The sequence below is a fragment of the Drosophila willistoni genome, unplaced genomic scaffold (genome assembly GCF_018902025.1).
Source record: "Drosophila willistoni isolate 14030-0811.24 unplaced genomic scaffold, UCI_dwil_1.1 Seg171, whole genome shotgun sequence".
Classification (NCBI taxonomy): Eukaryota; Metazoa; Arthropoda; class Insecta; order Diptera; family Drosophilidae; genus Drosophila; species Drosophila willistoni.
In genome coordinates this window covers 1,619,099-1,633,791 of record NW_025814133.1, presented here as the reverse complement: position 1 = coordinate 1,633,791, position 14,693 = coordinate 1,619,099, and the positions used below count along the sequence as shown (strand labels likewise).

Here is a 14,693-nt window from a genome sequence, read left to right as displayed (position 1 = left end):
CCAACAGTACTTGCAATCAGATCTCGATGCGTTCTGTGATTGGTGCCACGTTAATAAATTACACCTTAATGCCTCTAAGTGTTCTTTTATGACTTTCAGTCGTTTGTCTCCGCTCCTAGCTCATTACTCTATTAAGTCTGTTCTGTTAGATTGTATTCCATCATTCAAAGACTTAGGCGTTATGTTTGACCCTAAACTTTCATTTAATGTTCATATCTCTTCAATTGTCAACAGAGCAAGCTGCCTTCTCGGCTTCATTAAACGTTGGGCCAAAGAATTTGATGATCCCTATGTAACAAAGGTTTTATACACTTCGTTAGTTCGCCCTACTCTAGAATATTGCTCGCCAGTGTGGAACCCGCAATATGATGTTCACCAGCGTAGTATTGAATCGGTACAGAAGCAATTCCTTAAGTTTGCGCTACGCGGTCTAAATTGGGACCCGGGTCTTCGCCTACCTTCTTATTCTGATAGACTTCTTCTTATTAATCTTCCTTCACTTTATAACCGTAGGCTTGTTTTTGGCATTCTCTTTCTCCATAAACTAGTCAACGGCGAAGTCATTTCTACCAATTTATTAGATACGCTGTATTTTTGTGTTCCCTCACGTCGGACCAGAAACTTTTTTCCTATTCACCTTAGTAGATGTCTGACTAACTACTCTCTTCACGAACCTCTTCGTGTTCTTTGCCAATCTTTTAACAACCTTTCTCACCTTATCTCTCCTCATCTTTCTGTCACTTCTCTTCGCGCTATACTTTTTAATCATCTACAGCGAAACCAATGAAAATATTCTGGACTTGGATTGGCTGCAACTCATCCCTGGCCACATTGGCTGTGAATCGGGGCATAGCTGGCACCTTGTGCAAATAAAACACCTCCACCGGGCCGGGGATGTTTAGTTGTGTATAAAGCTAAGCTACCTTCTTCATTTAATTACTATCTGTCCTTAGCTTAAGCTTTTTCGTCGACTGCTGTGTTAGTTGACGTAAATAAATAAATAAATAAATAAATAGTAAATGTGAGTTTCTTGGAGGCAAAAACCTTGTGGTGAGTGTTTGTTGATTATAATTAGAAGTTCATTGTAGTTGTTTGTGTATCCTTTTATGTTCCATTGTATAATATTTAGCATTGTTATTTTAATTTGTTTTGGATTTGAGTTAAGGTTAAGTAGTTAAGTTAAGTTTGGTTTTTTTTTGTTTTAGATAGATTCGTTGTAGCTGTTGTTTGTGGTTTGGTTTTTGTTTGCTTGGTTGGGTAGCTTGGTTTTTATTTTTGTTTTCGTGGGCTTAAAGTTAGTGGAAAGTTGATGACCTTTGTCTTTGGTAAAGATTCTAATTTTTAGATCGCCAGTGTGATTTGATGCATAAGAGTTTTTTTTTTTTTTTGTTTTTTTGGTTTTTTTTGTGAGCAGTTTTTGCATGTTGTATTGCTTTTGCAGATGGAAGTAGGATGTCCAAAATGTAGGCACTTTTTGCAATCGAGTGGAAGTGGTATATAGGGTCGGATGCGGACTGTTTCATAGCCAATTTTTATCGTTTCGGGTAGTTTGTGTGTTTCGAAGGTTAATGTGATAAGTCCGGTTTCTATTAATGTATTGGAGGCGTCGCCTCCTTGGTAAGTAGTATTTTGTTGTCTTTTCAATATTTTCCTTACTTCCGTTACATTTTGTGACTTTAATTCCTGTAGAATTTCAGTTTCATGTATGTTGCGTAATTCATTACAATATATCACACCTTTGGTTGAGTTGAGTGTTTTGTGTTCTGTTGCCGTAAATTCCGTATTCAAAATTTTGGTAAGCTTGAGTAGTTTCAATGCTTGCAGTTTGTTGATTGTTTTGACGAGAAGGGAGCCGTCAAACAATGTATTTGGGTTCGCTTAGTTTGCTGTTGTTGTAATTGCCAATTGGTCTGCTTACGTCCGGTGGTTCGTGCATGGTTGTTATTGTGGGCTTGAGCCCCGCTATGCTGTTTGTAGCGTGTGTTGGTTTTTGGTTTTTTGCTAGTTTGTTTTGCGGTTGAAATTTGTTTGTTAAGAATTGCTGGTGAGCTTATTGTTTTGTTTGTGTAAACTGGGTTTTGGTGATCGGGTAATAGCACGTCTTATCTCCGCGGGGGTTGAAGTGGTACTCTATCATATAGCTCCCATTGGAACGATCGGTCAAAAACAGTGACTGTGATCAATATCTTCGCAAATATTAGCCTTTTTAGATAAAACGATTTCCACTTTGATGGCTATAGGTAAGGAAAGAGTTACCAAAAAAGTTGCAATGGTATACAAACATTGACGCGGTCGAAGTTAGTCCGCCCCTCTGTTTTTTTTTTTTTTGTTTGCTCAAAAATAACAGGTATGGGTTGAGGGAAAAAATTAAAATCAAAAATAAAAGTTACTCTTGAGTTTTATTTTAAAAATCAAAAATAAGACTTATTTTTGAGTTAAATGGAAAAAGTTGCAACATAATTATTATTATTGATTTTTTTATAAATACCTTATAACAGTTACGGTCCTGATAAGTATCGATCACTGATATATGTACATATGTATGTACACATACAATTGGGTTGCACAGTTCTTCAGGGTAGAGCCAAGAATAGAACGGGTCAGACTGATTGTTTGACGGTTATGCATGTGTATTAATGCATTTATGCATTGGGACAAAAAAAAATTTTATAAATGTGAAAATTATGTTTACGACTGTAAGGATAAATAAACTTCGGCATAGCCGAAGTTAGCTTCTCTGTATTTTTATACATATTTATCTTATAAACAAAATATCGTTGTTTTTTGCTTGCTTACAAGCTCACAATGTAAGCTGGATTGCGGTTCGGATGGTATTTGCGCCTCAGAGTCAACTTTTTTGAGCGTTCGTTGCTTATGTCCTTTTGGAAAAACGGGAAATCAATGTCAAGAGGGTATGTTGACTGTATTATTGTTTTTTAATTGTTTCATAAGACAGTTTTATTTTTTTAAATTGATATCCAATATTTTCCCTAATCGTTTATTAAAGATATGCGTGTTCATGTGCCGCGTTTTACCAAACGGTCATGGTTGGCATTCCCTGCTTTACATGGAGCGTATAAACATGTTCAATTGCGCTTGGAATTTCGACCTGAATCTTTTGATGGTATCGTTTTGCTAAGTGGAGAACGTGATGATCTAACAGGCGATTTTATGGCGTTACTCTTGAACAAAGGATTTGTGGAGTTTTGGTTCGATTGTGGCTCAGGTGTGGGCAGCGTGCGATCACGGGAGACAGTTTCGCTGAATGAATGGAACTCAGTGATAATATATAGACATCGGTGGGATGCATGGTTGGTGCTTAATCAAGGTACCAAAGTACAGGATAGATCAAACGTAATATGAAATTAAAATAAGATTTCCTACGGAAATTATAAACATATTTTATTTTAGGGTTTATTTTCGCGAATAACGTTTCGTGAACCTGTATTTCTAGGTGGTGTTGGTAATATAACAGGGATAAGTGAACGTCTACCTATAGCGGAAGGATTTTCTGGATGTATACGTCGTTTTGTAGCAAATGAGCATGATTATAAATTTGTTGGACATCCCTTAGGCGATGTCACTAATGGCTTTGACATACGTAAGTAAAGAAAAAAGAATTATTCACCCTGAATTATTTCACTTACAATTGTTGCCCAGAGGAATGCTCTACAGATAAATGTGTACATTATCCTTGTGAACATGGTGGGAAATGCTTACAGTCGGTCCAAGGAGCCATTTGCTTATGTCCCATAGGATTTGTAGGAGACCTTTGTGAGATACGATTGGATTTACAAGTTGGTATTTATATAACCAAATCAGAAAATTACAAATCATTTTTTTATTTAAACAGGTTCCGGCTTTCAATGGATCTTCTTTTTTGCGATATGCTCCTCTTAGGGACAGCGCATTGATCTGGCTGGAATTAAAGATTATTTTAAAGCCTGAGCAAGAGGATGGTTTGATATTGTACTCAGGGCCTGAAAGTGTTGGGGACTTTATAGCTGTTTATTTAAAAAAAGGTTTTGTCGAATTCACGTTTGATTTGGGTTCGGGGCCGGCGCTAGTTCGGTAAGTTCTGAATGGTATTGAAAAAAATCATTATAATTTTTATTTTAACCAACAGAAGTGACCATGCTCTTACTATGGGACTATGGCATTGCATCCATATCTCTCGAACTGCTCGGTTGGCAGTGCTTAAGGTAAGATAAATTCAAAATTTTGTTTAAATTGTCGATGTTCTTTAAGCACAGAATACAAGACATACAAATTCTATTTGATACGCACTAGCTGATGGTTTTGCTCCAACTTTTGATTTAGGTCTATCCCAAAATCTTTCAAATAGGTATCGATTTAGTATAGAAATCAAAACGAATTGAATTACCTTAAATGTAAGGCAATAAGTTGCAATATTTAAAATGCAGTATTTTATTTACAACAAAATTTGTTTACATGTTTTTTACAAGCATCTTGCTCACTCAAGTACCCTAGCGCCGCCACCAGAAAACAGCCAACTCCGGCCTTATGGAAAAAGAGTGACCGAGGCATGTAAAATAATTTAATAAACATCCATTTGGTCTTCGAAATCTAAAATATTTATTCAATTGGTGCATGGTTTACCGAAGTCATCGAAACGATTTACTTACTTCATTTTAATCAGAATTCGAACAAATTTAATACGTTGTTGGATATTAATATCAAATTTAAGTTTAAATATGATTGCACAAGGTACAAAATTACAAGGATATTCGAATCCGGGGGCGTATCAATATTTTTGCACATACAACAGTCATTTAACTTCGAAATTCAGTATAGAGAAAGAAAACTAGAAGTCCAGTTTCTTCAGAACCAAGATTAAAATTGAGCCAAACTTTCTTAAAAACAGGTAAACTTGGTTGAAATCTCAAGTGATTGGCTATTGCCAGAGCAACAACGAGATGCAGATATAGTTGAAATAATTATTAGTAACTACTAAACATAACTCTGACGAGTTACCAGATGATTTAGTTAAAACTTATGATATACTAGAAGGCATTCTGCACCGTATAGTTCAAAAATATGGTAGGACACTATGTTTACCGGTTTACCTCATCTGAGGTATGAGGTAAACCGTCATAATCAGGTGCATTAGTCGATTATGCATCTTGGATGGCTAAAAACACTCGATACAGTTTTCCAATATTATGTGTTTGATAAAATTAACAAATCTGTCATGTTTGTAAGTAATTGTATAACTTGTAGGACTGCCAAGTCACCTTCTGGTATAGTTCAGTCTGAGCTATATTGTATTGCAAAGGACATAATTGGGAAGTTAAGCGGAAAAGTAGCCTAAAGGAGTATGTTATAGTTCAGATAGATAACTTTACAAATTTGTGCACCTTTATCACACACCTAAAATAGATACAGAGACCTGCATTAGGCTATTTAATCGTCGATTTCCCTGTTTAGGGCACCGAATCGCATCATAGTCGACGCAGGTAGATATTTTCTAGTTCTAAATTCTCCGTTTTTCGTTCCACACAAAATGTTAAACTGAACCTTACAGCAACAGGATCGACTCATGCAATTGGACAGATAGAACGAATAATCAGCGAGTTTAAAACTTATTAACTGTCGTAGAATCGAGTCAAAGATGCTGGCAAGGTGCTCTCGATTAAGCTGCATTAAGCTACAAATAAATAAACAGTAAATCAAACCAAGAATTACTAACGTCTTTCATTGAACATTTTGGTGACCCCGACATTGACGGCTCCCAGTTGAAAAAATAACAAACTTGGTCAAACCATCATCAAGTGAGAATATTTGGTCAACTCAGGCGACCAATCTGTCAACGACAAAAGAAGGAAACTGTCAATAACCCAGGTAGTACGCACGAGTACTATAGTTTTGGCATCAGTCAGCAATTTTTGAAAAGATATAACAAATAAAAGAAATTCAAAAAATTGGTTACACCAGTCACTATTGGGCGCTCATCAGTGTAAAAAGAATAGAAATATTGGAAATAAAATTAACTAGGAGAACGAAGCCATCATGATTAGAGGAGAAACTTGAGCTAATGGAGTACATGTGAGTGAACTTTGAAAAAAGTCATCAGGAGTTGATGAACAAACCTAACAACGTGCCAACAGAAGATGACTACTTTGTAACGGACTATTTGAGCAACATGCAGGCGGTTGTAACTAATCCTTCCAATCAGAAGGACCATTTTGCAAATATAAAACTAGAGAGGCAAGCTCGCCAAAGAGCGGAAGAGCGAGTCATGATCCAACCACTGGTGCACAAGCAAAGTGTGCTGCTCGAATCCTTGTCCAGGATGTTAAGTCAAATAGTGCCTGAAGAAAAAATTGATTACAAGATTCAAGATTCATCGACTAGCAGAAAATCCTGCTGAAGCCGCATATCATATAACTACGTTTGTGGCCGCAGAAAATGCAATGCTTAAATTCTGAGTGGCACCAGCAGAAATTGTAGTGATACAACTACCGCCTGGATTTCAATCGATACAATCATTGCAACTGCCTAAAATTCCCATTTCAAAATTTGATGGGCATTATCTGAAATGGCATCAATTTCATGAGTCAAATGTATCCACAATGGAGCAAATGCGGTACTTAAAATCAAAAATTTATAAAGAAGCAGAGAGATTGATACTGCACCTGGAATTAACAGAATCCAATTACATTAATAATCTTATTTATTTATTAATTTTATTTACGTCAATTACCATAGCAATCGACGAAAAAACTTAAGCTAAAAACAGATAGCAATTAATTGAAGAAAGTAAACTTAGCCTTTTATACAACTGAACATCCCCGACACTGTGGATGTGTTTTATTTGTGCCAATGTGGTCAGGGATGAGCTGCAAGCAACCCAAGTCCAAAATATATTCAGCGGTTTCGTTGTAGATTATAAATATCAAAGAAGCTAACTTCGGCTATGCCGAAGTTTATATACCCTTGCAGTATACTTGGCAATAATATTTTTCCTTTTTGAAATTTCTTTCCCTGCAACTCAATTCATCAATACACAAACAAAATATTATTTCTCTTTTTACCACAAGTTTTTCTTCTTCCATCATTTTCTAAGCAAAGCACGGCACGCATACACATACAGTTCATGTAGCGTTGCGTCTGTGTGTGTATGCGTGTGCTCTGTTGATTTGATGATGGCAGTAGTAGGCAGCAAGCAGCGCTGCCGGCAGCGTTTGAACCGATTTATATTGACTGTAACTTGTGTTCTATTTATCGGATCAGATTCAAATTTTGGGATCTGAGATTTTATATCTATTACTATCATATTGGTAAATTTCATGGGGATACTCCAATTTTTGCAAAAATGTTTCTTCTAGAGCTATATGATATAGTGGTCCGATCCCAAAGATTTTCATACTTTATCTCACCCGGGTAAAAAAAAGCTCCCAAAAAAAATTTCATCCCGATAGCTCTTAAGATGGCTGAGTAAAACGCGTACGCACCGACGGACAGACGGACAGACGGTCAGACGGACAGACGGACATGGCTATATCGACTTAGCTTCTCATGCTGATCAAGAATATATATACTTTATGGGGTCGGAAACGTCTCCTTCTGTGCGTTACAAACATCTGACCAATTTTATAATACCCTCTGCAAGGGTATAAAAAAGTATAGCGCGAAGAGAAGTAACAGAAAGATGAAGAGAAACAAGGCGCGAAAGGTTGTTAAAAGATTGGCAAAGAACACGAAAGGGTTCGTGAACAGAGTAGTTAGTCAGACTAACTACTAAGGTGAATAGGAAAAAAGTTTCTGGTCCGACGTGAGGGAACACAAAAATATAGCGTATCTCGTAAATTAGTAGAAATGACTTCGCCGTTGACTAGTTTATGGAGAAAGAGAATGCCAAAAACGAACCTACGGTTGTAAAGTGAAGGAAGATTAATAAGAAGAAGTCTGTCAGAATAAGAAGGTAGGCGAAGACTCGGGTCCCAATTAAAACCGCGTAACGCAAACTTAAGGAATTGCTTCTGTACCGATTCAATATCATATTGCGGGTTCCACACTGGTGAGCAATATTCTGGAGTAGGGCGAACTAACGAAGTGTATACCTTTGTAACATAGGGATCATCTTAACTCTTTGGCCCAACGTTTAATGTAGCCAAGAAGGCTGCATGCTCTATTGACAATTGAAGAAATATGAACATTAAATGAAAGTTTTGCGTCAAACATAACGCCTAAGTCTTTGAATGATGGTACACAATCTAACAGAACAGACTTAATAGAGTAATGAGCTAGAAACGGAGACAAACGACTGAAAGTCATAAAAGAACACTTAGAGGCATTAAGGTGTAATTTATTAACGTGGCACCAATCACATAACGCATTGAGATCTGATTGCAAGTACTATTGGAAAGAAGGATCATTATAGGAATAACAAATCTTGACGTCATCCGCAAACATGAGCACGCGTGAATGAGCCAAGGCCAAAGGCAAATCATTTATAAACAGTGTTAATAACAGTGGGCCCAGATGAGTGCCTTGGGGTACACCTGACGTAACTCGAACAGTTTTAGATATCGAGGAACGAAAAAAACCTTTTGGGTTCGCCAATAAGATACGACTTTAACCAAGCCAATAGTTTCGGGGAAAAACCCATGATGTTAAGTTTCGCGAGAAGCATAGAATGATCAACCGTATCGAAAGCCTTACTAAAGTCAGTATGAATAACATCAGTTTGACACTTTTTACGGAAGCCATGGTGTACAAGGGTAGTCAATTCTAAAAGGTTAGTAAGCGACGAACGACCTTTCATGAAGCCATGCTGACAAGGAGAAATAGTGGATGTGGATAGGTGTTGAAAGGAAGACGTAATAATTTTCTCAAACAGCTTAGGTATTGCCGAAAGTTTGGCAATGCCACGGTAGTTAGAAACATCCGATTTGCTACCCTTTTTAAAAAGCGGAATAATAAAAGACTCCTTCCAAATACCAGGTAAGCTACAAGTCTCACTCGATATAAAGAATAACCGAGATAAAGGCTTAGATAGGGAATTCGAACACATTTTAAGGATGCAACTAGGTATATTATCAGGACCGGGAACGAAGGAAGACGTCATAGATGACAAGCTAGAGATAATACAGTCTTCAGTAATACTAGGAAAAAACATACAATTTAAATGTGGGATTGAAAAGGGATAGGGTGTGGGTTCCGAAACAGTAGTAGAATAAGTCGACTGAAAGAATTTAGCAAACAGATCTGCAATATCTGAATCATTATTAGCAGTCTGGTCATTAAGTCTGAAGGTGGAAGGTAGTACATTAGAGCGTCATTTGGAATTAAAAAAGTTGTAAATTCTTTTGGGGTTCTTATAAAATTCAACCTTACAGCGAACGATATAATTATTGTAGCATTGAGTGTTTAAAAGACAAAATTGAGATTTGGCTATACAGTAATTTGCATAGTCAAGTCGCGAAACAGTTTTTTTAAATCCTTTAAAATATCTCGATTTAATGTTACGGAGATTAGGGAGCCTACGTGTGAACCAGACTGTCGCGCTGGAGACGGTAGAGACATTCACATAAGGAACGCATTTATCAATTAGAGAATTAAGAGCAGACTAGAAAAACTTCACTGCACAACCTATATCGCAGCACTCAAATAGAAATGACCAATCAAATAAGAAAATAAGGCTATTCAGAAGATTGAAATTTGTTTTACGAAAACATCTACGACGAGAATTTGCGATGTTATTAAATGAATTAGTAACGGAATTGTAAGAAATAGTAATTTCAATGGTAGGGTGATAAGGATTTTCAGGTTTTACTAGCGGCTGTGTTCGGGATACAGCACTAACATTGGGATCAGAGACAATGAAGTAAGTAAGTCGTCTCGCCGACTTGGGTATACCATACACCAGGTGAAACAAATATTTAAAATTTCGAAAACCAAATGGATGTCTATTAAATTGTTTTAACATGCCTCATACCATATGCTATCTCGCTCACTCTACAAATATGTGAGCACTCTAGCGCCGCCACTAGCCAACGGCCAATTCTGCCCTTATGCATCGCGTAGCAAAATACGTTCATACGCATATTTTGCATGTTTCTAGTCCGATTTCAATAAAATTTGGTAGTTTGGTAGAAATAGATAAGATTAATTAGTCTTCTGAATTTGTTCGCGATGGTCAAAAAATTGCAAGAGCCAATCAGTTTTTTCTAAATTATGGAGGCGGAAGTGGGCGTGGCAACATATTAAAATATATATATTCTGCGCGCATACTAAGCCAGTATACATACTAAATTTGGTGACTTTAGCTTTGTTAGTTTTCAAGAAAATCAGTTTTGTTTAATTTGCGGGGTCGGAAATGGGCGTGGCAAAATGATTAAATAGTCAATGTCTGCGCGTCTGTTAGGCTAGCTTACATACCAAATTTAATGTCGGTAGCTGTCATAGTTTTTAAGAAAATCAGTTTTTTGTAAATTCCGGAGGCGAAAGGGGGCGTGGCAAAAAGTTGGAGCAATTATTTTTTGCGCGCTAACTAAACGAGTATACAAACCAAATTTGATGTTTCTATCTGTTATACTTTTTAAGAAAATCTTTTTTTAGTAAATTCCGGGGGCGGAAGGGGGCGTGGCAAAAATTTGAAACAAACTCGATAAGCGTACATACTACACGAGACTGCATACCAAATTTGGTGGCTCTAGCTCTTATAGTCTCCGAGATCTAGGTGTTCATACGGACGGACGGACGGACGGACGGACGGACGGACGGACGGACGGACAGACGGACGGACGGACAGACGGACATGGCTAGATCGACTCGGTTGTTGATCCTGATCAAGAATATATATACTTTGTGGGGTCGGAGATGCTTCCTTCTGCCTGTTACATACATGTTGGCGACTTTAATATACCATTTCATCCTATGGGTGTATGGTATAAAAACAAGATCAAGGAGAGTAAAGCAAAGAATTCAACTGATATAGCGGACATTCAAGTAGGCTCTCAAGAAAAACATGTTGAGATGACGGAATTAAGAAAGATAGATTATCATTAACAAGCCAAGAAATATTAGGCAAGTTGAAATCACCTAAAACTATAAGGAAATCACGATCTTTAAGACGATTAAAAATAGTTTGCAAAGCATCAGCATGGTGCATATAGGTCATGATTACAGAAGCTGGAGGATTATATGAACAAGAAATATATAAGCTAAAGTTGGAACATGTTACTTCGACGCAAATGAACTCAACACCTAAGGGCATCAATCGACACAACACTTGAACACAGATTCGAGTTAACAGCAATGAGTACTCCACCGCTACGACGACCAACACGATCAAGCCTATAAGAAATAAAGTTATTAGAAGAATTTCATTATCCAAAACAGAGGAGTTAAGCCAAGTTTCAGAGAAAGCTAATATGTCAGCCGAAAAGATTTGGCTATCACAGAACAGTTGCGAGAGCTTGGTAAGAAGTCCTCTTACATTTTGATAAGACTAGACGTTATTAGTTTTTTGAAGCAGAAGATAAATTAGGAAGGTGGTCAGGCAACGGACGGGAGCGCTTATTGGGCGCAAACTCGTGTACAACTAGGCCCTCTGGCCAAAAATTAGGGTCAACCATAGCTGAGAAATACTCATTTGGTACTGTAATTTTAAAAGAGGAGATTTCGCGAGGCCTAGAAGGGCATATATTACCAATGTAAGCTGCCACAGACGACTCAAAAGTATCTGGAGCAAGCCTAGAGATAAATAATTGTTTGCGATGAGGCGCTACAGTTAGTGGAGGCGGAGGAGCATTGTGATCCGCAAGTGATTGAGAGCCAGCATGATCCTGTAGTTGATCAGAGTTCCCGTGAGGGATAGATTGAGGTACACCAGGGCTTGTAATGGGTACTTCAATCTGAAAAGAAGAGCATAAAACATGGGAGACGATGTAATAGAGAGTGCTGGCGACTGCTGACGAGGCAACTCAAGCGTAAATTTCTTGGGCAACTTCTCAGAAGGTGGAACAAACTGGAATTGCGACAATAAATGTACGCTAGAGTCACACTCGTTAGACAGCTGTTTGGCCAGTTTGTGTAAAGAAAGAAACTTTAAACGAAGATCGCTATACATACGGCTAAAATCAAGCTGCTGGCTGGCACATGATGGGCAAGTCCAGCGCATTAAGCCAAGCTCAGGCTTAGACACTACAAACCAGAAAATTTGTCGTAGTCGAGACCATTGAGGCCAGCACATTTTAAGTGAATAAGATTATCGCAGTGCCAACAAAATATTGCTCTATACTGATCATCAAAACGATCAGAATGCTTGCAAGTAGGTAGACAACAAGCCATTGAAAAGCCAAAAAAAACACAAGGCAAAAACAAAAAAAAATATATATATATATATATAAGAATATATAGAAAAATTTAAATATACAGCACAAAGATAAAAAATCAATAATTACAAATAAAACAAAGAGACAGCTAGAGTACACAGAACAACAGAGAGTGCAAGAACAGTTATAAGCCGAGCTTTGAGAGGCGGCCTTACAAAAGTGATTACGCGGGAGAGAAGCTGAGCACAAGCACAAAGCAGAGACAATAACAAAACCACTAGCACTGATGGTATGATGGGGGCGATAAAAGGGCGACCAAACACTAATCACGAAAAAGAAAAAACTGTTTAAACTGTTTAATTTGGCGAATTATGGAAATAAAATATAATGGTGTCATGCAAACAACACCAGCGAAAGCGTAAACAAACTAAGCACAATTTAAACTTGAGAGAAAACAATAAATATTAATAAAAACTCAGGAGCTATGCAAAAACGCCACCGTCACATCATAGAGCAGAAGCTGAACCTTTATGAAGCGATCTCCAGTTTTCCTCTCGCATCTTGTTTACATTCCCTATCGCCTTACTCACAATACATTTCCTACAGAACCTCACCACTATCACTACTTTGCTCGGCAAACTTGGGATATAATACTCGTTCTCCACTAGCTCTTCTTAACTCGAAAGATGAGCAGCCAATATTATCTCTCGTTCTAGGCTAGCAGGTATTACAATAAGTTCCTTAACGGGATATTTTCATAATACTTAGGACTGCATATAATAATCGGCAAGCGTTCGTTTCTCTAACACTTTAATAATCGTACTTATCCTTTCATCTTTTTTCTATGCAAATTGTATCTTACTCCTCAATGAATCTCCCGAGAATAAACAATATACTCTACTTAATGCGTCGACTTGTTTAACCCTTTCATCTATTAGGCTTTTCTCGTGTACTGTGGGTAAATTTTGTTATAGCGGACGTTGACGATACTATGCGCAGTACGTTCAATTGGCCCCTACGACAACAGGACAAAGCCTGTTACTCGCGAACCCAAGCAAAAGTTGCCCACCTCCCACCCGACCGACCGAGGGGTGTAACCGTATAACGCACGGCACGAATCGCGTGGACAAATACACAATAGAAAGCAAAGAAAAACAAAAATAATACTATAGCTATCTATGAACTAAATTGGAAAGGATAGTAATAGAAGACTCTGAGCATATTACAGGGAATAGAAGGTTGTAATCAGAGCAGAGGACCCTAAAAGGTTCATGCATAGCATAGTTAGAAGAACAACGACCAAGGGTTAAAGGTATAATAGAATGTCTACTCCGTCTACATGGTACCGACAGATTTACCTGAGCTAAAAACTCAGGCGAGTCAATATCACCCATTATTGTGATATTATATTATCACCCATATTGAGGTGACCAAATGCAAGATCCATACTTTAATTGTAAGATAGGATGGACAAGCGAAGTAAAAAGAACTTTAGTTGTATAGGGGTCGTCAAACTCTTTTGACTATCTTTTAATGAAACCCAGAACACTCATGGTCTTTGCGACCGTGGTGGAAATATGGGTATTAAAACTAAACTTATGGTTCATAAGTACGCCCAAATCATTCATATTCTTTAGACGTTCTAAAAGTCTAAAAGTTACGATAAAAAGTCATTACCTTAAATTTGGTAGTGTTAAAATTTAATAGATTAAACTGGTACCAGGATTGAAAGCTTTTAAGATCAGCTTGTAGCCGACTAAATGAATCTGTTTCTTTATAAGTAAGACAAAGCTTGACATCGTCACCATACGTAAGTACACGCGAATGAATAATGACTGATGGAAGATCATTAATGAATAGTGTGAAAAGCAGAGGGCCAAGATGACCTTGAGGTACACCATATGTCACAGGAAAGGTTTTCTATTTGTTAAATATTTTCGAACCAAAAAAAGGAAAAGGAGTGGAAAGCCAATGTCGTTCAGTTTAGAAAGTAATAGAGTATGATTGACAGAATCAAAAGCTTTGCTAAAGTCAGTGTATATGTCATCAGTTTGTTTACCATTTTTGAACCCCTTGATAATTATAAAAGTAAATTCTAAAAGGTTAGTGGAGGTAGATCTACGATTCACAAACCCATGTTGGGATGGCGAAATAATAGAGCTACAAAAATGTTGCAATTGCGAAGTTGTAATATTCTCAAAAGCTTTCGGAATAGTGGACAATTTTGAGATACCCCTATAGTTAGAGGCTTCGGACTTTTTACCATTTTTATGCAGAGGAATGATATACGACTCCTTCCAAATAGATGGAAAAGAGGAAGATTCGACAGACAGTAAAAATATTTTTAAAATGGGTTTACATAGACATAGACCATTTGGTCCCGGAGAATAA

General features: G+C 37.4%; 1 protein-coding gene across 1 annotated transcript in view; it reads left to right on the top strand.

Annotated features, from left to right (window-relative positions):
• The window catches only part of LOC6652588 (pikachurin), a 568,882-nt gene that overhangs the window by 265,222 nt on the left and 288,967 nt on the right, over positions 1 to 14,693 (top strand). Inside the window, exons 5-10 of the mRNA XM_015176487.3 lie at positions 2,800 to 2,912; positions 3,008 to 3,354; positions 3,412 to 3,601; positions 3,661 to 3,797; positions 3,854 to 4,071; positions 4,127 to 4,202. Of these exons, the coding sequence (XP_015031973.3) occupies positions 2,800 to 2,912; positions 3,008 to 3,354; positions 3,412 to 3,601; positions 3,661 to 3,797; positions 3,854 to 4,071; positions 4,127 to 4,202 (1,081 nt within the window). The remainder of the gene's footprint in view (positions 1 to 2,799; positions 2,913 to 3,007; positions 3,355 to 3,411; positions 3,602 to 3,660; positions 3,798 to 3,853; positions 4,072 to 4,126; positions 4,203 to 14,693) is intronic.